The following is a 25,596-nucleotide window of genomic DNA, read 5'->3' as shown; positions in this document are numbered from 1 at the left end:
AGCTATTTTAACGTGTAAATATTGACCATTTTAAGCAAGTAGATTGTTTATTATTAGCAGCAAATATAGGTATTTATGTGCATTCAGATGTTTGTACCATAGATTGAACAGGGCAATCATTCATTCATTGGTTTAGAAGCCTGAATTTTGAAGCCTCAGCTTTAGTCCTATGAAGTGACCATATTTTGATATCAGCTAATTCTGGCTAGCTTGGTAAGAAAGTTGCATAGACTACATGGACGCATGGCACAGGTGCTTGCTGAAAAAGTTATAAGTGAAAAATACCATGTTGTTTATCAAATATTTGCTAATAAACTTACTCTGAAATCCACCAACACCACCAGAGTCCAAGAAAAATTTAAGTCTAGCAGAAGCTAGCCTCGCAGAAACAGTTGCATGTGTTAGCATCGACGTGTCAGTAAAAGTGGTCACAGTGCTATTTATTTATTGATTCTTTTTTTAATGTTTTTTGTATTTGTTTTACTTCTCCAGCATATTCCAAAAGTTAGTAAGTAAAATTAAGTAAGTAAAATTTATTTATGTAGCGTTTTGGTAAGAAACCAGCCACAAAGAGCTTTTATGTTGTATCAGAAAAACTGCTGTGACAAGATAGAAATTAATCTGTCAATTTTTAAGCATTGTGCACATTTTATACCTGGAAGTGAAGAAACCTAGTTTAGATTTTGGCCACCACATCATTAACAGGCTAATTTGTAGCTCTTGGAGAGTATTACTTGGATTAAAACACGTTTTTGTGAGGGGGCTTGCCAAGCAATTTGTGCATGAAATGCACTTTCCTGGTGTAAGTCTCACTCCTGCTTAATGTACACCATGCACTTTTGTAACATTTGACGTTCTTTTTATATGTCAGAGTGCAATTTGTGCAACGTTAAAGTGATTTATGCCTTTCGGTGAGAGAAAGTTTATTACATTAGCTGCAATTTAGTAATGGGAGTTTCAAAAGAAGCTTTATTTTACACTTTAGAAAATACAATTTGCAGAAGATGTACAAGATGTGAAATAAAACACTGGATGATAAATGACAGTGCCTTTTTCTAAAAGCAGATAAAATAGAAGAATAAAAACATTAAGAGCTTAATTGTACTGCAATCATGTTTATTTCCCTATTTTGGGGCATCTAGCTTAGAATGCACATTGAAGGCTATTCTACACGCAAATAACTTGCATGCAACTTTATTAGGAAATGGATGAAGTATGTACAGAGATATCTGTTTTACATGATGTATGAAGAAAAACATCCAGACCAGGGCAGTTCAACTGTAATATTAGGTTAAAAAACAACAACTAAGAAATGTAGCAAATTAATTTTAGATTAATGTATTTGCTTTCACGCCTTATTAGTCTACTGACTGTATTCAGAAAATAATATACATTAGTGACCAGGCAGTTTTTAATACTATTTGCACTTGTCTATAACGTGTGAACGTGGTGTCTAATTGCACATGCCAATATCAAAAATACACTGCGTATTTAAAGTCACTAAGACAGGCTTCCCAGAGATTATACGTCGTATTGTGTGTATTGTATTGCAATAATATACCAAGCACCTGGCAAAGACATCAATGTTAACTGCACCATGGGTTAACATTAATCTATGTACAATAAACCCGCAGGAGTAGAATTCTGTTGTACTTACTCTCTGGTGTTTCTGTGTGTAGGCATTTGTGGATTTCTATAGGATTACTGGATGGCATTCGGAGTGTGTCTGTCGGTTTGTGTTGCATTTTCCTACAAATACTGGGTGCATGCAGGTATTTTGTCAACACTTTTTTTTTCTTTGCTGATGACCAACAGAAGCCTTGTATATTTCTCTCCTTTTCTCTACTTTCATCCCCCTCGTCAGGGAGAAAGGGCGAAACGCTTTGATGGTAGAAGAGATGGGATTTTAAGTTTGGCTTTCTTCTTCTCAAACTTCAATGATGTTGATTGATGGCACAGAAGGGTGAAACTGCAAAAACAAAATACAAATAAGTATTAGTCACTGCTCACATGGATGCCTTGATCTCAGAATTTAACAGAGCCATTAAACGTGGAGTGTGAAAGCCTTACTGTGCTTTAGGTGTAGTGGTTAATACATTTGCCATCAGCTATGGCAACACCTTAGGAAATAAAGTAGCAGCCATGAGGCTAAACAAACTTTTTATTCAGCTCTATCTTTTGTTGAACTTGATACTTTTGATACTTTTGTATTTTGTTTGGACAGTGTTGGCTCATATGTTGCAAGCCACTGCTAGCTTACTCAAGTTGCACCGTCTTATACAAAACAACTAATTTTAATAATATATAGTTATAGCTCCAATGATTGATCAATATCAAGAAATGTCAAAATTTATTTTGCATGTAAAATACTTTAAACATGTACTTCCAAGTTACATCAGTTGATGAATTGTTAATTTTCTGCTTTTTCAAAGAAATGACAAAATGTGGCCCCACTCTGTCTTTAAGGAGCAAACTGTATGCTGTCACTGTCTCAGTAATAAATGATTTAAGACATTTATTGGGTTCAAGGTAAACCAAGTGTGCTAGTCACCAAATCTAAGAAGAGAAAACTGATCCAAGGTGTCTGACAACTACCTAATAAGGATGAGAGAACTCAGTGTCTAGCAATGTTACATTTTTGCTTGAGGTCAAAATTCTCAGTGTAAGTGACCTTGATAATTGATTGGTCGTGGGCTCTGCATTAATCTATCCACTCCAGTCTGATGCTTCTTTAAGGCTCTGCCGGTGCTTTATCTACGTATTGTTCAAGACAAGGGACTTAATCTGCACTTTTAATGACCAGTATAGTCTCAGGTTTGTACATTTTTATATGTGTAAATATTGGACAGTTGCCTACTGAAAAATGGATGATTTTGTTCCTCCAGTGGAAATTTATTAGATTGGTGTGACTCAGATCAGATTTGTGATAGCGTACAGTGTATTACTTCAGCCATCAACTCAGGGAAAGTTTCAGCTCAACTAGTATGTCAAGAGAGTGAGAGAAAATAAACTTTTGTCATAGCAGTGGAATATGAAATAGCAATACATATGGTGTGTATAGAGAGACTTTACTTGGATGTATATATACAGCTGTTTGAGGCTGGTGTGAAGCTTAACAAGAACCGAATTCAAATATTTCCGTCTCTGTGTGGCCTCAGTCCTGAGACTTCACCTTGCTCCTTAGCAGTCCTCCACTGTGGTGCTCTGGCGTGCTTCTTTCTGACGACGGCTTGGCCTTCTCCTTATTGTTGCTGGAGTCGTTGTCCTTAATGATGTCATACTGCCGGCAGAATAGGGCAATAACAGCTGCCAGGAGGTGAGACAGGGGCACATTTGCAACAAAACACAAAAGAGGATAGGAATTCAGTCGTGAGGCAGCTGTCAATCACTGTCATGTCACCAATTCCTCTAACAGCACATGCTGAAATGCCATGTGGATAATGGAATTTTGTTCCCACGGGAGGGTGACGGCTGCGCCTTTATCTCAAAGCTTGGAGGAGAGTCATTCACTATACTCTTTGCTTTCTTTCACTGCTAAATCTGCCAGATGCAGATTTGCCTCCAATTTGGATAAGTACTGTATATTCTCAATTATCTTCCTTGCTTCACTGAGGTCATGAATTTTTATGGGGGCGCTTTTATTAAATATTCAGAAAGTGATATACAGTCCTGGTAATGAGAGTTACAGAGCTGTTCTGAGACGCATTCGTTAAATTATTATTCATGCATCATGTAAGTCGTCTCCTGCATTGCAGCCACGTCATTCCCTCTGCAGAAAGGTACGAGTGGGTACTTCTGCATCTATCCTCATTGTTTTGTCGTAGAATTACAAAGGCGTTTGCGGAAGTGGAGAATGAGAGTATCCACAAAAACTTCAGCTACACAGCTTTGTATGTCTGATTGCTGTTTTCTTTACACTTTAAGTATGGTTTAGTCAGGACTAAGTTAGTACATTGAAATCTTAAACAGAATAGCAGAAAAGATTAGCACTATATTAAAAATCACTTAGTTATACCACACTGCTCCAAAAATTAAAGAAGCACTTGATCATCACAATATAAGACAGACAGTTAAATGTTAGAACATTAATTTCTCCTTAGTAAGTTTAAACTGTTATGAATCCATCTCAGCTGCTTCGGTGCAAATGAAAGTGACAACAGGTGCACTGGAGAGGAAACCCCAAGACAGCCCCTAAAAAGGTTTTGCAGGTGGTGGTCACAGACCATTGCTCTCTCCTTCTCCTTCTTGACTGATTTTTCTCTAGTTTTTCTTTTTGTTAGTGTGCTTGTCACTTCTGGTAGCATGAGACAATCCCAGAAGCCCATTCAGGGTTGCACAGGTAGTCCAGAATCTCTAGGATCACACACCTACACATGCTGTCACAAGAAGCTTTGCTGTGCCTCCCAGCAGTCTCAAAAGTGTGTGAATGAGTTATCAAAACATGGATAGTTACATAAAGATTGATGCCCTTCTACAGTTACAGCGCTGTGGAAGGGCATCAACCCAACAGTGGGACTTATATCTGCTCCTCTGTGCAAGGAGGAGCTGGAGGAGCACTGCCAGAGCGCTTCAAAATGATCTCATGTGCAGGAATTTGACCAAACTGTCACGAATAGACTCCCACTAAAGGGCCCAGTGTCCTTTAGTGACCTGTGCTCACTGACCAGCACCATCCAGCTCAACTGGCATAACTGCCACTAGAACCCAGCTCACTCCACGAGCAAAAAGCAAAGCTAGAGAAAGATTGGTCAGGTTATATATCTGTGAAGGTTCTCAGTCATCCAGGTCATCGTAGTCTAAGGAGCTTAGAAAGAAAAGCGTCTGGACTTCTTTAAGTTGCTTGAAGACGTTTCAGCTTTCATCCGAGAAGCTTCTTCGGTCAGGTTGGATTCACGATGGTTTCCGCTCCAAACTGCACTGATTGATATTCCTAAAGTGTAGCTGACTTTGTGTTACACTGACAGAATCAATTATTCCCTATTATTTGATTTGATTTCTTTGAGCAGTGTCTTAAGTTTTAACTCTAAATGAATAAATTCAAAGAGGATCAGGTAAATCCGACATTAAGCTTGACGGATAACAAATGTGGAGTCCATTATGAATATGCCAAACGGGTTGCTTCTTGTCTTTCACTCCCGCTCTTCACAGCTTCCGCGTTACCTTGGTTTCTCTCATTAGTATTATTTAACATCTCACTCTGGTCCTCGTGGGTGGGAAGCCCTGCTCCTAGCTGCCTGACAGATACGCCACTTCTCATTGTGCCTCAACACTTCATTAATCATCGCACTACTTCAAAGGAGAACCCCAGAAGACGAAAATGCTCAGAAAAGTGTGATGTTGGTTTGACACTGCTGCGCAGTCGTCAGATTTAGTTTACAGACAGACCCACTTGCATTTTTTTGTACTTTAGCTTAAACTTGATTGCTGTGCCGCAGGTTTTACCTACTGTGAAAAAACTGTCCCATTATAGTTCTGACTTTTTTTTTTGCAGAGCTTTCATTTAACTTAAAACAACTGCTGTAACATTTGCATTTTAGACAGTACTCAATCTCCTGTCAGACTAATGATACCTGAATATAAGAAGTAGTCTCATACTAAATCAGCTGATCCTGAATCTGATTCAGGATTCTTTGTTTTATGTTTTTTCTTACTTCATCAGTGTCCCGCCAGTTTTTACTGATGCTCTGTTTTGTATGGTGGGTGCAAGGAGGAGTGATGTTGCTGTCATCGTACAAAGCACACATTAGAATTATTATTGTGACTAAAGTGATCCTGAGTGAGCTTCACACTGAATATTTATTCCCCCCTCTTCCTGCTTATTGGTCCTTCTTTCTTTTCTTCATTCTTTCTTTTTTTTTAATTGAATGAAATCTACAAACTTACCTGCCCACATGACCAAGACCACGACAATTATGATCATCTCTCCAGTTTGTAGATGTCGAGACTTGTCCAGTCCCTGCACAGTGGGGTCATCTTGGAGAGAGGACAGACAGAGCACATCAGAACACTAAATATGAAATCTAAGAGGCACTGCGCATTTAAATACAATCCACTGGGACATTTTATGGAGTAGAAATAATAGTCTGGCACAGTCTGAGAGAGTCTGTCTGCTTTATAATATGAATCAAACTCACTTTGTGTCTGCACGGATTGACAAAAATGTATACTTTCTCTACCCTTCATGACAGTTATGCCATTTAACAGAACTACAGTAGTTTTGGTGGGCATTCCCACACATCAATCTTGTAACATTAATCCTCCTTTAAGTGGATTGACTAGAAACTTTCCAAACTGCCTCTCAGCTCGTATGGATGGAACTCTTCCAGAGCCCCACTCTTCCCAATTGCCTCTTTTATGGAATCAAGTTGTCAAGAAACTGGCTTCAAATGCCAGACACTCAGCTCTCTTCGCATAAAAACAGTCAGATAGTTGGGTCAATTGGAGTGTCACATTTTCCCCCATCTTGATAGTGTGAGGATGTCAGCGGCGAGAGGGCAGAAGTAGGAGTACATCATCAAAATCAACCACAAATTAAAGAGAAAAGCAGGATGCTAATTTGCCAAAAAGACTTGGAACTACATGTAAAATTACAGATGACTGGATATTTGAAGGGATTAAAGCAAAAATCATGATAAATTAACTTTTTCCCCTTTTTTTTCTTCTTTTTTTTTCTTAGCATCAACTTCCATCATTTTGTTCCCATGGATACCAATATCTTGTTAAGTTGTGGTGGAAAAACTGTCATAGCACCCAGGATTGCTGCCAGCTCTGGTTGTAAACCTATGCCACAAAAAACAAAAACACTCATTCAGCTTTATCCAAACTTTAGTATGAGTGAAATATCGAGTGTATGTCCAGTACTGAGGCCTGTGTTACGCCTCCTCAAGACTACCCAATCAGCAACCTCGTGAGTGTGATGGTCTTTTGCTGTGTGCTATGTGAGAGAGATAGGAGTTGCAGCTGATATCCCAATCTGATGAAAAAGTTCTGAACCTTACTTTGGACTCAACATTTATATGTAGGAAGGCTTGGTGTCTACACTGCAAGATACTTCTGAAAACGTAGCCGGGTCTGTGCGTAGAGAGACTTCTGGTGGAAGCGTTGGGTTGATGACGGTACATCAAAGACCGGCTTCAGAGATGAATGCAATCTGTGAGACTTCTTACTTCTCCACTGAACTTCTCGTTCCTTTTAGAAGTTTTTTAGTTGATCTAATGATCAAACTTCACTTGCAAGAGCACACTGGTACAGGCTGTATAGTGTGCATATACTACACTGATAAACCTAACCATTATAACCTTGTATGTCTCCTTCTTCTGCCACCAAAACAACTCAGGTTACTAATGTATCTGACACCAAGATATTGGCACCAGATCTTTTAAGTGTTGTAAAATAAGACTTGTTTATTTGTTCGATGTGAGTGGTCATTACCCTTTGGATCATTGGCTTATATATGCAGAAACATGATGCTGTAATAACACAAAGATCTGAATAACATTTCCATGTGTTGTTTCATAAATTTTTTATGTTGGTGGCAGACTCATATATGCTGTGTGAATTTGTGCTAAAGAGGAATGAGTAGATTTCGCTGCCTCCTGTACACCAAATAATTTGTGCAGAGATAATTAGTCGACCCTGCTTCTGCTCGCCCCCTAATCCCGAGATGTTGGCTGTGGCTGTGAACTGCGACAACACACCAGGGATTCTGTGCTGATGCCACAATGGTGCATCATTGAAGTCTTTCATAATGTTTACTTTAGAATGAGCAATTTTATTTTAGGCTGCATTGCTCCTTTAAAAGTTTTTCCACTGAAAAAGTTTGCTTCAAGATCGGACTTATTAACTGATTATCACAATGAAAGTAAATACAATTTTTGTTGCAGCCATGTTTCCCAAAAAGTTCAAAAGTTGAATTGTCCCGCTTGTAGTTTGGACGTGTTGCCCAAACACATGAACATTGTAATATAGCAAATGTGACAAAGGATGCCCCATGCCGTTGAGCAGCTGAGTTATAGAAAACAGCCTCTTCAGTTCGCAATAACAGATGTAACATAGTGATAAACAAGCTTGTGCCCCAGCTTTTGTCATGCATGTTGCCCCCATGAAAGTCATAATAAGCATATACTTATAATGCTTATACTTACATAGTAATAATAATAATAATAAGAGTATTTCTTTGCAGCTATTTTGGTTGCATAATATTCTAGAGTAATAGCCTTTAACCTTATATAAATCACTGAATGCAGATAGAGATAAGCCCAAGTATGAATCATAATGAAGCTATTAGACAGTGTGTGGCATGCCTTTGTCTCACTGCTGTTAGTAGGAGACCCTATAGGTGTAGCTTCTGACTCAGCAGAGACAGCTAAGCTCTGCTTTGAAGCATCATGCAGTAATTGTGTCTAAGGGGACCACCTGCCTAGTTAGGTTAGACTGCTCAAAGTCTTCATCCTTTGAAAATACTCTTCCTTTTTGTTACACCGTGTGAAGTGGATTGGAAGTTACTTGGTGTCAGCGGTTTCTTCTCAGTTGCTGTGCTACGGAATGATTTTTGTGTTTGAATCAAAACGTGTTAGTTTACCCAACTTTGTCTGAAAGTTTGAATCTTTTGCGAACCAAATTCATGTGACTGGAATTTAAACTAAGCTTATCTAACTAAAATTAATTCCATTCAAGTGCAAGTAATTTTTTTAAATTTGCAATTGCATATGCATGTATAGTACTGTGTAAAAATTTGAATCATTCCTCATTTCTTCATTTCTTCTTATATATATATATATATATATATATATATATATATATATATATACATATATATATATATCTTCTTGGTATAGTTGAAATTTGACTGAAAGGGGAATCAAGTGAAAGGCAGAACTACAGCTTACTTCTCTTGAAGGACAGGTGACACACATAAACATACACTCACACAAGCTTTCTGTGAAACTAATGAAGCTGAAATAGACTTTGGAAAGTGACATCGATGCTATAAAAGGAGTGCTGCAGTCTATTCCAATGTATTTATTGAATCTTGCCAGGAAATACTTCATAGAAAATGGGAGGATGCAGAGTCTGGCCAGCCCAGGTAAATAATATACACCAATATGTAATCACATTATTAATAAAATTGCTTTGTTCACAAAAAAGAGAGAAAAAAACCCTCCTATTGATTCATATGTATCATAGCTCTGACTCTGGGTTGTCTGGTGTATACCACAAATCAATTTAGTTTCAATAGAAGGCACTTGGCTGTGACAAAGGACCTCTGAAATGGCTCTGTGGTGCTGGAGCCAGCTAGGATAAAATGACTTTTATGGAACAACAGTCAGCAGGAAGATCTCCAACAAAAAATATCACATGAACTCAGTGCGCATTAAGATTTCAAAAAATTATAAATTAAAAACATAACAGACACTGCGTTTTCTGTTTGTTTGTTTGTTTGTTGTTAATATGCAGAAATTTAGGGGAGTCTTTTTTGTTATTGATATTGTGATAAATAATAAGCTAGCTGAGTCTGCTGTCTTTTCATCTGCTTGATCCCTTGTAGTGTTCAGATATTTTTATATGCGTATTTTAACATTAAGACATTCACTCCTGAATGTGGAAAACTTTTTTATAACCCAGTTGTGGGCTGTGACCACCAGACAGCCTAGTTCTGTTTTTAACATGTGGGTGAATGCTTAGTGAAAAATGGGTCACATTGGATTCCTGTAGCTCAACCTGCAGATCTTATTATAAGAGTTAAGCTGGGACAGGTTTTCATGGGTGAAATGTAAGAATGGATGCTGTCATTGATTGGAGAATCACAATACTCTACACCCTCAATTGGTGTATGATGGTTTGTGTGAGTCACACCACGTGTGAATGTAATTCAGTCTGAATTAGCTTTGACAAGAAAATTGAAATCATAAATACTGATACAGGGTCAAACAAGAAAAGAGAAGTTGAGTAATGCGGTTCACAAAAGTTGCACCTAGAAACTTGATGTGATTGGACTTTAAAGCTTGGGCGTGAGGAGTCAGCAGTGTCGGCATTAGATTTATGGAAAGCTGACATTGATGTCTTTTACGCACCAAAACAAAATCCTACAAATGAGGAGCATCACTGAATGGGCTGTTTCTCTGACCCAGTTGGATGACTCGAGAGGCTACAAATCCTGATTAATGTTGCATAATAAATCTTTTCCAAGCGTCTGCACCGGCCGTGTCTTTGCTCTTGCTCAGCAATTTATTGAGATATATTGATGGTTATTTAGCTTTCCGAGGTCAATTTTTTTACTTAAAGAAAACTTAAGTTAAAAACACAAGTGCCAAAAAAATAATTTCCTGGACACTTAATGTAAAGCAACAGGAAAGGAATGCAATGTCAGTTCCTGCATGAGAGCAGACTCGTGTGCTGAGCAGGAATTAGTTTCTTCCTCTTTGCTTTGGCCAGGCTTGCCAGCTTAACTAATGATACTCAACCTGAGTCAGCCGAACAGAAACATTTATGATTCCCTTGCATCAGCACTTCCGTATATTCACGACTTTGACAAGACTATAAAAATTACAAAACAGTTTTTGAAGCATCAGGCGTGTTTCTAGAGCAATGTTGCCGTTATTCTATGAGTTAATGCATTTGGCTCATCCCACAATCGTGGCTGAAGTACTGCGGAGAAGATTACCAGAGGACTTTGCTCTGAAGTATATAACAAGCAAATAGCCTTTTCCACATCTGAGCTGTATGAAATTGAGAGATACTAAACTTATTCTCTTTAGGTCACGGTCTTCATTTTTTCTCCTGCCCGCGAGCTGATCCGACACATGGAATATGAGCTGTTCTAGAGTTTGAACAGGAACACCCAGAGTGATATAGAGCTGCATAAATTCAGAGCAGTTTGGCAGCAGACCTGCTTGAAGCTTCTGTCAACAATGTGTTGGTTTCTAGGAGAAATAAAACCCCTCACCTTGAAACCCACTCCCCCCACCTGCAAGAGAGCTGCTCTGAGAGGAAGCTTCTGGTTACTTGCTCTTGTCTAACCTTTACTGCATTTCATTCTCAGTGTTAGGGTGCTTAAAAGCATTCAGGAGTAAGAAGAGGCTTTAGCGCAACAGCGGGAAGAGTGCCTGTAATGGGTTGCTTCTGCCTGTGCCTCGGGGAAGAGGCCCGTGGCAAACCGTGTAAAATTAAAAGCAAATGTGTTACATAATGCACAAAACTGGTGCTGTGGCTTCTTGTGAACTTATCAATTCTACTGCACTTAGACAAATTTGACAGCATCTTGCCCACCCTAACTGAATCGTTTATAACGATTGTTTAAGCCAATCGCAGGAATCTGGCACTTAATTAGACTTCCACATGTCTTATCTGATAGATTGGTAGATTGTTCACTCTTCCTGAATGTATTTTGTCAGGTTGAATGTGTGATTTCTTATGGCTGAGTTAAGATTGGGACTCAGAGCTCACTTCTGAATCGTGTCAATATGATTTTTTTGTTTTATTGTACTCTGTACACATTTATGCCACCATGTGTCACCAATTGCAAAAAAACCCCATAAATAAATAAATAAATCGATTAAAAATGGTAAAGCACAGTAGGTGTTGCATCGACAATTCTGACACAATCACCCAGTGTAAGGTTTATGCCATAGCTACCCAAAATTTTGGTAATTACAAAAATCACATTTTATGTTTAGGAATGGTTAATCCAGCAGTATGTACGGAGTCTTTATTCTGAATTATGTTTTTAATGCCAAAAAATAATTGTTGTTTCTCATCTGTAAACGTTCAATTTTTCAGTTTTACAAAAAAAATGTAAGAAAACATATTATTTTTTAAATTAAGATGCTAAATTACAGTTATTCATTGGAATTTCTGAACAGTAAAATGAGTTTTAGTGAATGTTGAATGTTGCGCTTGATTAAGTTGCGACTTCTCAGAGTCCGGTTGAGTGTGCCGCCTCACATTTGGGTGTAAAAACATGAATTCAGTTTGTTATTTTCCCAATAAATGAGAAATATAATTTTTAGCTTTAAACAAGTTTTTGACAGATTTTGTAATCTCCAAAGGGACTTATTGTACTGTTTCAAAGTTTGGTTGTCTTCCCTTCTACACATTCTAAACTTCTATTCAGTCTTGTGTCAGTTTTTCTCTGCATCCATCTCCAGATAGGATGGCTGCAGTCCTGTGGCCCTCAAACTTATTAATTAGATTTAATCTCTGGTTACAGGATTCAAGCTGCTTGGAGATGTATTGTAGTCTTCACCTTCATCATGCCTTGGAATCCTTTCTTTCTTATCTCCTCAGACAACTTGCTGCTTTTGTTTTTCGTTTTCGCTGTTCTGTGTGGAGCACACAATAATACCAAACACCTAGCCGCGTACTTCTCTGTTTAATTCGTTTAATGACTGATTAGAAGATTGAAGGCTCCTCGGACACTAAATGAAGAGCGTATTCAGTTTGAAACACAATAGCAATCCACATATTTATCTCATTTTGAGAATCATTTTGTTCTCTTTGCAGAACTGTCAAGAATTCTGCTCTTGCCACATTTTGTTTTTCTTTCCACAGCATGTCGAAGACATGCAGGTCTCAATGATTTGTAAGCGTAGCAGTAATCTTGATCATGTCTGCCTACAGCTTCAATGACTCATAGCATGTTGTGAGACTCCCCCCCCCCCCCCCCCCCCCTTTTTTTAGAGGAATTTTGCTCAAGGTCTCAGAGTACCATACCTTGGTTGGAGCTGTTGGAAGGAAAGCGGTCTGACTTCTTAAGGGTATGAAAATGGACCTTCTTGCTGGCTTGACTCTCGCCATAGAGGCCAATAGACTGGACCTGAATGATATAGTTTGTATCCTCCTCCAGGTCCCAAAGAACGCAAGAACGGCTGGTTGTGTTGACCTCCCGGATGAATCGCTGCATGTGTCCATCCTGCCTCTGAATATTTGAATAGAAGAAAAACAAAGCGATAGTGAATTGAATCCAGTTCTCTATTATTTGGCGTGAATTCACAACAAATGTTTACATAGTGTTTGTATTGTAACGCAAGCACTATAGAATGAAGTCTTGAGCTAAGCATTTAGGCTGGCACCTTCTTGGTTCTTTTAAACCAGACATTACAAATGAGGGGTGTCTCTGCTGCCCACTCACCTTTAACAATTTATCAAAAGTTAGGTCCACCCTAAAGCATAACCTGCTCTATGATCTGTTTTCCTTGCACTATCACTTACAAACCAAACATCATGTTGTGCAAAATAAGACCAGCAACCCATTTGCTGATGGTTAGAAAGAATGCAGATTTTAGGTCGTTTTTATGTCACTCCTTAATATACACTCTGTGGTAAAGACCCACCATACATATATTCTAGAGCGAAACACAGTAATTCTCTTTGAACAAGACCTTGAGATTAGGACCAAAAAAAAGTACAATCTTTTTTAAAATATTCACTGTTTAAAAAATGCATTGGATCACCAGTCATAAAAATAAGATACCACAAATGTTTTAGAAATCTGCCAAAAACTAAAAATCTTTTATTTACTAGGCACATAACCAAATGTGACTACTCTGACAAGTCAGAAATTAATCGAGTTTAACATTTAACCACTAAAACTCATTTTTCTGTTCAGGATTGCAGGTATATAAATGTAATTAGCATCTTAATCAAAACATAATGAATAATAATGCGCTTTACTATTTTTCCAGCTTTTTGATAAAACAAAAAATAAGAAAATTCATGGATAAACACAATAATCATATTAAAGCGTTAAAAATAGAATTTGGATTAAGGAACTTGCAAGTACTGGTAGAATAACCATTACAGAAACATTAAAAAATGATTTGGATATTTAGCAATATTGTTAATGCGTGAAATCGCAGGGTTAAACAGAAAGCAAAGAGCAGAGTAGATTCAGTGATAGCATAAATACAACCTCAAAATGGCTCTAAAGGTAAGACAGTCTTTGTTTCACCTCATGAGGTTTTTTCTTTATGCTAGTGCTATAGTCAACAATGTATTTCTCTCCAGTGTCATTAAAAAAACAATCAGGGAACCAATGTGAGGTAGAGGTGACCAACCAGAAAATATTCCAGGTTCTGGTGAAAGTCATGCTGAGTATTTTATCATATTAGCAGTTGGCACTTTATTTTCACCATATGGGGTCTCGACTAGGAATTGATGTCTGATTAAGTTAGACCACAAGTGCCGGGAGACAAGTTTTCACAATCTCAAACTTTATCTTTGACTTCTCCGAACGCTATTGGAGCAATCAGGACCTAAAGCAAAAAAGAATTACTCCTCCAGTAACATGCAGGGATCTCAGCGCTCACAAACAATCTGCACTTAGAGTGACGTCAGGCCAAATGTCTTCTTATTTATTTCTATGGCCGCGCTTGACAGAGAGATTTTATTGTTGGGGGGAGAGAAAAAAGTCATGTAGCTGTCTGTAAACAATGAATAATCTTCTGATTAAACTGCCATAGACACTGAAGGCGAATGCTGATGGTGTTCAAATGCAGCTGCTATACAGGAGGAAGAAGGAGAGTGGGTGTCGTGTTCAGCCCATCAGTCACACTGAATGAAAAACAAAGTAAATGGGTGCATAATGTTTTCAGCTGCGTAAAGCGTAAACATGATTACAGCAGCGTATTGCATTCTGTCATTCGTTGTTAGCATTTACTGGCTTTCCTATTTTAAGCCTGAAATTTTTTCATTATGAAAAAAAAAATGCACTTTTGGCAGCGTCACATACTTCTGTGCATTCATGTTTTCTCTCTGCAAATTGGGCATACCAGGTTTTATTCTAGCTTCACGCTAAGAGCCATGCTCCATTCAGCCAGTACCAATTTTATGCAGGTTATTATTATGCACCACTTCACCAGTCTATCTGCTGGCATGTTGGCACCAAAAACAGGAAATGATGAAAGCTTATTTACAAATCAAAAGGGCTAAAACAACAAAAAAGAAAGAAAGAAGGAAACTTTGAATTTAATTTTCTTTCCTTTTTTTGCATTTGAAGTTTTAAGAATTACCTGCTGTGAGATGGAGAAACCAATTATTATGTCCCCCTCTGGAACTTCCCATGATATAGTTGCAGAGTCGGCTCGCAGGTGCATGACAGACACATTGACAGGAGCTGGTGGCCGGTCTGGAGGAGAGTAAACAGCAAGAGAGAGATCTGTTAATCCAGCAGCTTTTCCAGATATTTGAGTAGACCCACGCCATCTGTGTTCATGAGGGGTCTCTAAAATCGTGCTGGTACTCTGAAGTCTAAGATTCAGAGAACCCACATACTCACTTCTTTCAGTCTTACTTGTAAAATGTAATGTACTGTACTCAGGTCAGGAATAGATCTATTTCTACAGGCATCCACAAACCGTTAGTACACTCTGGACTTATTTTAATTATTTGTAATGTGTGTTTTTGAAGGGACCAGTATTTCCCTGCCTCTTTTAACCCAAAAGTTACAATAAATGACAAATAAATTCATTTAAATAACCTGTGTACTTGCATTTTAAATGAACCTGCAAATATATTTGCACTAGTCCTGACAAGCTTCTGGGTCAGCCTGACTGACTAGCCTTATAGTTGTCTATATCATGTTCACCTCTCTAGACAGGGTTATGCTTCTTCAGCCTGTCACTTTGCAGCCATCTATCATGATTTGGTTGCCAGTACACATGCTGATTGCAAAGTGGGAACAAAAGCGGGGGCAAGCGAAGAGCAGGAGAATTACAGAGTGACGGGGGGAGGCCTGAACAGCGATAAGCAATCACTCAGGTCAGATGAATAGGTAAGATGGGACAGGCTCGACAGTTTGGAACCTGGACACTATCTGTGAGCCTTTTGTTGCTACCATTATTTCTAATGGCCTCTTGGTAGCTGGTGATATGTGGAAAATGTCACATGAGTGGAAATTTTCTGCAATGACATCAAAGAAGACCTTGTAAAACATATACAACTGGCCCCTTTAAGTAATGCTTGCTCTAACGATTCACCTCAAAGTGAGCATTAATTGACAGCTATGAAGTAAATTTGTATTTCAGTCACTTTTGTAAAGTCATGCAGCATGGATTTAATAATACATAACACAGCTGTCTTGAGATCACAGCATGTGCTGTGCATGGACCATAAAAGATATTGCTTGAAAAAGAAAGATGAAAGCCGAAATGATGAAATTGAGAGGTTTTTCAGATGATGTGCGGTTTCCTGGCTCAGTCGCGCTTATCTACATACGTCTGTCTCTCTTCTTTTTTTTCTTTTTTTTAAAATCTCTGGTACTCCTGCCTCCTATTTTATCTTTGAGAGAATCAGCAACAGTCGCTCTGTTCTGTGCAAAAGGTGACACTGAGGTGGATCCATGGAGCCCGGGTCAGACAAGGTTATCAGTCTCCCTGCCCTAGCTCCCATGGCACTACGTGGCACATGGGGGTCAGGGTCAATCACGAGCATGATGCTCGGTTTCTCTGGCTCATGACACGCTCGGATTGGTTTGTGGAAGGGAGTGAATGAGCTGAACAAGGGACCGGGCTAATTCTTGTGATGGAAAGTGCGAGAGGAAATTAATGTTCTGTGGAGATAGTCGGGGGGAGGACGGGGGAGGTGGGAGGAGGGGGGTAACACAGGCATTAAGAGGTTTGGAGGTTATATCTTCCTCATTTTGTCCATGTAATGAGAACAACTTTATGTAAGAAGGGGCTATGCAGTGTTAAGACTGACAGAAAGTCTTGTATAGTTTTTGATTTTCTTTGAACTTTGGAAATCCTTTAGGACATTGTAGATATATATATGTACAATCATGTACGACCTTCTGTTGTGACAGTGTTTAATTGTCTTCTGACTGCGAATATGTCATATTTATGCTCAAATCTTTCATCACTCAAATTAAATCCCAACATCCTGGGACTGACTGACAGTAATGGCGCCTTTTTAACAGAGCTCCACAGAAGCTTCAGTTGTTGTTGCAGCAGAGTTACCCGTGCTCGTTGTTTAGCGAGGTCACACTTGACTCCGCTGTTAACAGAGCGACAGACCATTAAGGCTTGATTGCCATCAGCACGTGCCCTAAAGTGAGCCTTCGCCAGAAGCAGGGGGCAGCATTCATCCCAGATGGGACGTGTTCATTTCTCTTTAGCTCATTGTCCTTTAGGTAACGAAGGTCACACGAAGTCGCGCATGGGTAAAGAAACAGCTCATATCCATGATGCTCTGTCTGCGGATCATTTGGTGATGATGGAGCACGTGACAGTAAAGGGCAATCGGGCCTTGAATCATTGCTAATGTAATGCACTACGTGAAGCCCGCTTCCTATAAGGTGCCGTATCCATTACTTGCAAATTTGACTGGGACGCGCATATTTAAACCTGAAGCATGAGGCATTATAAATGAAGGATTTGCTGAAATGCTTACATTTAAAACTGCTATTCAATCATATGAAAGACTAAATAAACAAAATAGGTGTTTACATTTATAAAACTGAATCACAGCTGGCTTATTAGACAGCATTGTGTTTAATGTGCAGCCCAGAAGTTCAAATGATCCCCTCTAGCTTCTTTGATGTTCTCCACTGCAGTAATGATTGTCATGGCAGAGACTTCAGTACTTGTTATCTGCCATGTGGCTGGGGTAAGCCCCACTCAACGGAATGCATTATGTAAGATCTGAAATAAAAAGGCAATAGGTACATCCCTCTCGGGATGTGGGAGCACTGCTAGGATGAATCATAGCTTATAGCCAAAGCAGAGCACATTAGCTAGTGCCCCATATAACCAGAGTGCACACACAGACATGGAGAAAAGGCTGGTGGATCTTTGAATGGCTGATAAGCCATGTGGAAATGAGCCCAGGTTGAGTTTATCGGAGCCAGATAAAGGGGCAGCATCTCTTATTTTGACCTCTATGTTTGCTTGCGAAGCAGAACTGCCTGTTTTCTTATTGGCTGCTCATGCTTTACACCATAAGACTAATTGGATATGTTTTATGGTCAGAAAATAAAAGTTCAGATTTACTGTATGAAGACAGCTTATGATGCTTTTTATCCCAGCAATGCATAAGCATGACACGATGGTTAAACAGGAATTTGGAAGTGGAAAATGAGAGATTATGCTTTTACTTAGTCAACTTTAAAAAACAAAAAACAAAACAGTTTGATCGCTGTGAAAAATGAAAATAAAAACAAAATTCAGTGATTTTGAAGTATTTTAAACTGCATCTTTATGTGAAATTAATACAAAGACAAAATATTAAATGTTGAAATTAAAACATTTTATAGTTCAAATCTATAAGATTTGAGTCTGTCAACACAAGACAATATTTGGAATACAGGAATTTTTAAGGCTGGGAATAAGACATTATCCTATTATGCCTTGAAAAGGGATTTCATCTCCTCAACAGCGTTTTGTAGGTCTGTCCCCAGTCAGACCCCAGACTGTCTTATCACAGCGCTGTGATTGAATGTGTGCAAAATGAGATTTGTTGTTGTTTTGCTGAAATAAGCAATGCTTTCCCTGGGGAAAAAAAGAGTTGTCTGGTTGTGTTGCTTTGTGCTGTGTTGCTTCAAAATCTTTTTGTGCCACTCAACATTAATGGTTCCTTCATTGATAACTTGAGCTTCAGTTAAGTTATGTATGGCATCAACACAGTCATGGATGCTATCTTACATACTTTCACTAGCTGGGCCTTATTTTAGGTTGGGCAGCGTTTTTTTAGTAGATAAAGGTGAATGGCTTAATCAAGAATAGAGCTGCCGTTTGGGGAAGACCTCGATGGGGACTGGAGGCGGCTCCCGGGCCTGGCAGATCCCCATGTACTAATGAGAAGTGAAGAAGTGAAGGGAGTGGAAAACCAGGAGAGAGGGTGGGGCACAAAAATGAGAACAAACAGCTTGGGGGGGGGGGGGAAAGACCCAGAGGGGGCGTGTTTGAAGGCGTGGTCCTCCAAGTGTTCTGATAAGACTGATGCTCTCTCCGCTTTAGCTCGAAGTAGAATGTAAACAAATTCAAACCTAGTTTCACCTAAATGTAAATGAGCTCCTACACTGGACCATTTTTCTGATCTTTTTTTATATCTGATTTTCTTCACACACAAGAGTTTTAACTTCCATTTTTTGATGAATAGATGAATTGGGTAGTGATCGCGTGTGTTTTTGGAAGTGTTTCTGTGCCCATGCAGTGATGTCCACTACAGAGTTATAACTGCTTTTAACACACTGTCTGAGTGCCTGAAGACCACTGCCGCTCATTGTAGATATTCAGCTTTGTTCCCCATGTGTAGAGATTTTCTAAATCTATTAATGTTATTTTGTAAAAGGTTCATGAAATGACCATATATAAAAAAAATCTGCTACAGCTGGATATCACAATATCTGACCTATTTTATGGTGGTTTTCCATTCTTCCCACATTTTTTTTAAATGAATTCAATTGAACTGTATTGATGTTTTCTGCAGTCTTTCTATGTAAACGTCTACACTGCTGCTGCTGCTACTTTAAAAGCTGCCTAACATGAATTTGTGTTTAGTTAAGAGGGCATAAACGGTCCAGGGGGACTGATCTGTTTACTGGTAAAAATACATTTAAAGGCAGAACAATGGCTTTTTTTTAATGTTCCTTTATTATTAGTCACATTTCAATTACCTCTAAGATAGTGACAGTTTGAAGGACTACTTATAGTTTAATCCTTATCTAATACTTATAATGTCAACCTCCCTCGTAAAATTAAACTCTTGCTGACATAAATAAAGGGAAGAACTGAGCCTCCGATTTTGACGTGTTGTCCAGTCAATCTTCAAATGGCTTCATCAGGACATATTTCAGAGTCAGTCATGGGAAGTCTAAATGTTCTCCTCTGCACAACAGGAGGTTGTCACACATCTGCTTGTAAATTGCTTGCTATCGAGCTTTTAAGCAGTGCTGTGCTGCTTTTATTTCCGCTGCAGCACCGTGCATCCCTGTATTACCTGCGAATGCCTTTTCCCTCTTGTTTCACTCTCAATCCTCTTCTTTCATACATGATGTCATGCGGGAGCAGTGATTTGATGTGATCTTAAGTCTCTCGCTTCAATCCACTTCTCTATTTAGTTTTGCCACAGCAGTCTGAAGTGGTTATGTGTGTAAGCGGGCCTGGCTAGCTCCTGCGTCTTTTCCTCCACAATTCAGATCCCCTTGACTGTAGGACCACTTAGCGCCCCTTTCTTTACTGTAGGTACCCTCTGTGTTATTACTCGCAGATCCAGAGGCTGTGAAATGGCAGTGAGACCAGATGGGACACGGCACCGCTCTAAGGTTAATATAATCACTGGCCCAACCTTGAGCCTTTTCAGTTTCAAGCGGACATCACTTTATCCGCCTCAAAGTGTAATGTGCACCAACAGTGGGTGTTTACTGGTTTCTGCAGACATCTGAACAAGACAAGAGTGACACACAAAAACACGCTGAAAATCTACCTTGCGTTTCCCCCTCGTTATGTGTGTGTGTCTGTTTAAAATAAATACTGTGTCACGGCAGATAATTATGACAAGATGGGCAAATATTGGCTTTCATACTAATGAATTCATCTGTAACTGAGAACATCTATTTGTCATGAATGTGTCACCAGGTTTATGAACAGCATATTGCCAATTTGAAGGATGATATGAGCCCGGCAAGCCAGTAAATCCAATAAGTTTTCATTTACATTTGTTTAGTGTCTGACGCTCACGTGGGATCTATTTCCTAATGTGCTTGCTTTTAGCTTGTGTGTGAATGTTAACGTAGGTACTAGTATTCAAGTCTTTTATATCACCTAGAATGACAGAAATTGAGTGTGGATGCTTGTACTGATTGATTTAAGGAAGAACTGCATCTCACTTTTGGTTTTGTCTGGAAAGTGCTGGAATTTTCTCAAAAATTGGAAGAGCAGTGATGAGTTTGATGCGTTACTTTCAAGACCGGTTTTTAACAAGCTGCAGAAAAAGCTTTTGGCCCAGATGAAATAAGACATGAAAATGAAGGAAAAATAAATTTCAGAGCCTTTGTATTACACTAACATTTGCCATAAATACACATTTTCATTTGGACTTCCAAGTGACTTGAAATGATCCTTTTCCATACCTTCACCATGCACCGAATTATCATAAAATTAAGTCACACCTTCTTCTAAATGACTGAATCCAGCACTCTCCTAGCTTAGTCTGGACTGGCGGTAATGAATCCAGCATTTATTTCAATTTACTTTAAACCTCAGAGCAGCCGCCACATTTGTATCTGTGAGTGTAACATTTATGTGTTCAGCAGTGACAAGCTTACGCTCTGGGCAAACTCCACAGAGATCAGAGATGCCTTTTTGCGTCACATGTCAGCCACAAAACATTCGAAAAAAAAAAAAGAAGCTCTGAATAGGTGTCTGAGGCAGACAGAGCACACCCACCCACAGAAACCGTGAAGTGCCAATCTGATTCTCTCAAGGCGCTATCACATGTAGGACTCAGTTCCCTTGAGAGGCGAGGGGGAAAGTGATAGAGGTAGACAGATAAAGAGACAGAGATACTGTAGATGCATGCACACAGAGGCTCAGGAGACTTCTGTGGCAGAAATAGCAAGGATTCATACATTTTAAGCCTGAAGCGGACCTCGCAATGGAAAGAATGCAAACAAACCACAGTTTATGCACTGGTGATCTGTCTCTTTGCTGCATTGAACTTAAGGCGCCATTGGCTCTGCAACTAGTGTTGTTGTAGTGAAATTAAATGTATGGATTTGGATGTCTAATTAAAACAGGCTAAACTGAATTGTCTTTAGTAGAATTGCACATAATATTACCTTTAAATTGAGTAGAGGGGAAACAAGAATGTGCTCTTTTGATAGACTTGTTAAAATAGTTTTTGGTTTGATTTTTGTTTATCTGTAATCAGGCTATTCAAAACACCAAAGGTATATTTAAAACACTGCAAACACTACATCTGGTTTTATTAGTGATTTAGAGATAGTAAATAAGGTAAGAATAGTGATAATGTAAGGCCCAGATCATACAGCAGGTTAAACAGGTGTTATAAGCTGGATGCAACGGCATAATCGTATTTTAGCACGTATTTGATGTATATGAATGAGTTGTGGGATTGAGGTGCGTAAACCCTTCCAAAGGGCTGTAATAGTTTGAGTAATGGCGCATTTTACAAGGCTACAAGAAGGCACAATAATTAATTTGAGTCTGCTTGAGAGGCTCATACTTACTTGCTCCCACCAAGAACACATCGCTGCCAAAAAGCAACAGGACCACGGAGTTGACAAAAACAAGAAGACGAGCCATGCCTTGGTGGATGTATTTGCTCTTCTTAGATTAATGTTAATATTTTTTTAATGTAAATCTCCTATTATTGAAGGGTTACTAAATTACAGCAGTTCATCTTTTTTGCAACGTGTTGGAATTCCTCTCATGAATGGAGGGATGAGTGACTGAGATCCTGCTCCTCCTGCTGCTTCTAGCGGAATCGGGCTCGATCTGCTCAGTAAACAGATAACCTGTGAAAGTACGTAGCGAGCCGCCTCCTCAGAGACATGTTGTCTTCATTCGGGCTTTTAATCCCACAAGTCCTTCATCCATGTTCCCGTGCGAACCGAGACCGAGTCTGCTGTCCTTCTAAACCTGCCGGTTGGAATCGTACACCATCACCACCGACCTCCGGATCATCGATCATCCGGTGAGCTCAGGTACGAGCAGGTCGCCGAACAATGTGATGCTTCACAGCGGGGTCGCCGGTCCCCCCACGGCCCAAGGGGACGGCGAGGGGCTATTCAAATTCAGCACCATGGACAGCGCCTAAGTTTTCCAGTTTCCGCCGAGCCCTTAAGCTCTAAGGTTTTTTTCCCCCCTTTTCTTCTTTTTCTTTTTTCCTTTCTTTTCTTTTCTTTTTCTTTTCTTTCTTCTTCTTCTTCTTCTTCTTCTTCTTTCTTTCTTTCTTTTTTTTTTTTTAAAACTGTTTACAGCTTCGGACCTGTACGTGTTTATTCACGCACGGCACGCGGGGCTGGTCATCCTGCGGACCTTTTTTTTTTTTTTTTTTTTTTAAAAAAGCCTCCCCCCACCTCTCGCTCTCTCCAAGTAGCCAATGAGACCAGCGATGTTCCTAACACTTAGCTATTCTGCCAAAGCGCGCGCATTGCACTGATTAATCCTCCACGTGTCATCAGAGGAGAGGAGCAGCTGCACGCCTACCTGTGCGCGCACACCCTCCTCCAGATGCTTTAATATTTCAGCAGCAGTGCCAGGGGCTAATGTTTACCGCAATAGGCTGGCCTGTGCTGTGAGGGAAGCAACAGGGGAGTGAGTGAATGGCAGTACAATGGGACAGACAGCCTGTCCTCCCGTTCTTTCACATGCACTAAACCGCTGATCATAAATACCGGATGATTAGCATTTCGTTCCACCATCCAGCTGCAGCAGGTCGATGTGCCTCTCACCCACCGCACACTGCACAGCGCCCTAAGACACGCCAAACAATCAGGAAGATGAATCACGTTGATAAGCTGAGTGCATTGCCTCATGGGACGAGCGTTTCAAGGCAGATTGCTTATCTACGGGGAATCTGCCAGCCGCACGCAGGGCTACTGCGGTCTTTATTCAGACAAGAGGAAAGAAGTCATCAAATATTTGGGTTCTTGTTACTGTAAAGCAGGGGACGGGTGGCAAATCTTTCAATTACTAGGAATAAAGAAGTAAAATAACACTTACTCACGTACCCTCTCGAAACTTAATCGTGCGTTTAATTCTTTTTCATAACTCTGCCAACTAAATTAGCGCTCTTAACCTTTTAGTGTCCAGTTTTCTGTGAGTCTGAGCAGACGGATGCGACGTTTTAGATATTAGATATGGAGTTGCCATGACAGCTGTCTATTTGTGGCCGACATTTCTATGGCATTTATCTTCATGAGAGCTCAGAAAAGTGGGTCTATTGTGGTTAGCACTCACTGTATTGACTGTATTCTTTTGTGAATGTTCCCTCAGCATGAAAGTCAATATAAATACAGATGTTTGATGGTAAAATTGAGGACTCTGTGATGAGGCAGACGTGTGCTGTTGTTTTTCTTTTTCAGCTTCTGCATCAAGCTTAACTTCTTTTCTCTATAGTGTAATAAAAAGGTTTTTTTTATAGATGTAAAGATTAGTTTATTCAGACCAGTTCTATCTACTATTACAACTTCAGTGTAAGACTGGAAGTCAGGATAGTTTTGCAGTGATTTGTAAACAATGTACTAAACCTCCTTTGGCAATATTTCTTAAATGAAAGAAGCAGGAGTGGGTCACAGATTTATTATGAGAGTCAAAAGACAGAGATTGACCAAAGATTATCCCAAGATCAATCTCGAGCCACTGCTCGAGTCCACTAAAATGGATCTCAAATAAAATGATAAAATCCAGAGTGACATTCCAGCACAAGCTTCACTTAGATTCACTTTTAAACATCTAAAAATAGCCGCTTGGCATCTTTCTTGGCCTTCAGACAACATTTCTGATGGCTAAAGATCCAAATGGGACAGGCAAAAAAAAAAAAAAAAAAAAAAAAAACCCATCTGAAAACAGGAGACAATGAATAAAAGGAATTAGATCCCAAACAGTTGAATGTTTAATACTTGGTGATTTGGATTTTATTTAATCTATGGCAGTAGCTTCCTGCCTTTAAAAAATGTTACTGTCTCCTGTAGTGACTTTAACCCATCACAGGTGAAATGAAATCATGCTTTGTGACTTGTTTTATGTAACCAGTGCCAACTTGTGCAAACTAAGCCTGTTTTTGTGCGACTTGGGCCCCATCTACAGATCATGCCACCAAAAATGTTCACACTTCACTGTCATACTGTCCTTCCACTGGTGTAAATTCATTTTTCAGATGAGCAGTGTCAGTCAGAAAGGTGAAAATCAAACTGTGTTTTCATTAATCACTGTGGATTTCTGAAATGTGCAAGTATGAGTTTGACTTGCCATTTTCCAGGCAGTCAATCGTCATGGTTTAACAAGTAAATGAGACTCTTGTTAACCACAAAATATTTTTATATTTTTTAAAAATTACTTTCAAATTAGTTGTTTAAAATTGCAATTCTGACTAGACTTCACTAATGTTGGACTTAATATATTAAGTGCTCTAAACTGTTTTTATCTTCTTGCTTAAACTTGAAAAATTCACTATGAGTGCATTGTACACATTTCCAATGTAAATTAGAATTTACATTATACTGTGAATGATTACATTAGGAGGTGAAGATCAGTTTTGGCAACTCAGTTGGTGGAATGTATGTGCTGTACAATGAAACCGTACTTTGTAGTGATGATTCTTTTGCTTATAGGTTACAATGAAGATGAAAAAAACCCCTACAAAATCAGACCCAGGCAACCATTTTAATACTATTTGAGCTTTAATAACTAACTTCACAGTTCATTTGTCTTGTTGATCGTCATTCACACTGACTGCTTCTTAGTGTATATTTTCAAACTCATTATGAACTGTTGACTGTTTTCTGTCTACTCTCCGAACTTGTGGTAAACTCACTGAGATTCATTCCTTATACTCTGAAGAAAGAAAAAAATGGCTTTTACAAACCTCTGGCAGTATTTTTGTACCTTCACGTAACCAAAACATCTTTTTATGCAG

The 25,596-nt window shown here is 39.2% G+C and overlaps 1 protein-coding gene across 1 annotated transcript; it reads right to left on the bottom strand.

The window, feature by feature from the left end:
- Positions 1-941: 941 nt before the first annotated feature.
- Positions 942-23,119, bottom strand: fndc4a (fibronectin type III domain containing 4a). The gene is made up of 6 exons (XM_085431714.1): positions 22,184-23,119; positions 15,009-15,124; positions 12,712-12,916; positions 5,884-5,973; positions 3,173-3,306; positions 942-1,969 (listed from the first exon to the last, which is right to left on the bottom strand). The coding sequence occupies exons 1-6, from the start codon at positions 22,257-22,259 to the stop codon at positions 1,928-1,930; spliced, it is 663 nt and encodes a 220-aa protein (XP_085287840.1). The 5' UTR covers positions 22,260-23,119; the 3' UTR covers positions 942-1,927.
- Positions 23,120-25,596: the final 2,477 nt, after the last annotated feature.

The sequence above is a fragment of the Copadichromis virginalis genome, linkage group LG15, assembly GCF_057382275.1.
Source record: "Copadichromis virginalis isolate Kocher_CV1m ecotype Utaka linkage group LG15, C_Virginalis_male_GT1.1, whole genome shotgun sequence".
Lineage (NCBI taxonomy): Eukaryota > Metazoa > Chordata > Actinopteri > Cichliformes > Cichlidae > Copadichromis > Copadichromis virginalis.
Note: the sequence above shows the minus strand (reverse complement) of the source record. Positions and strands in the feature narration are given on the sequence as shown.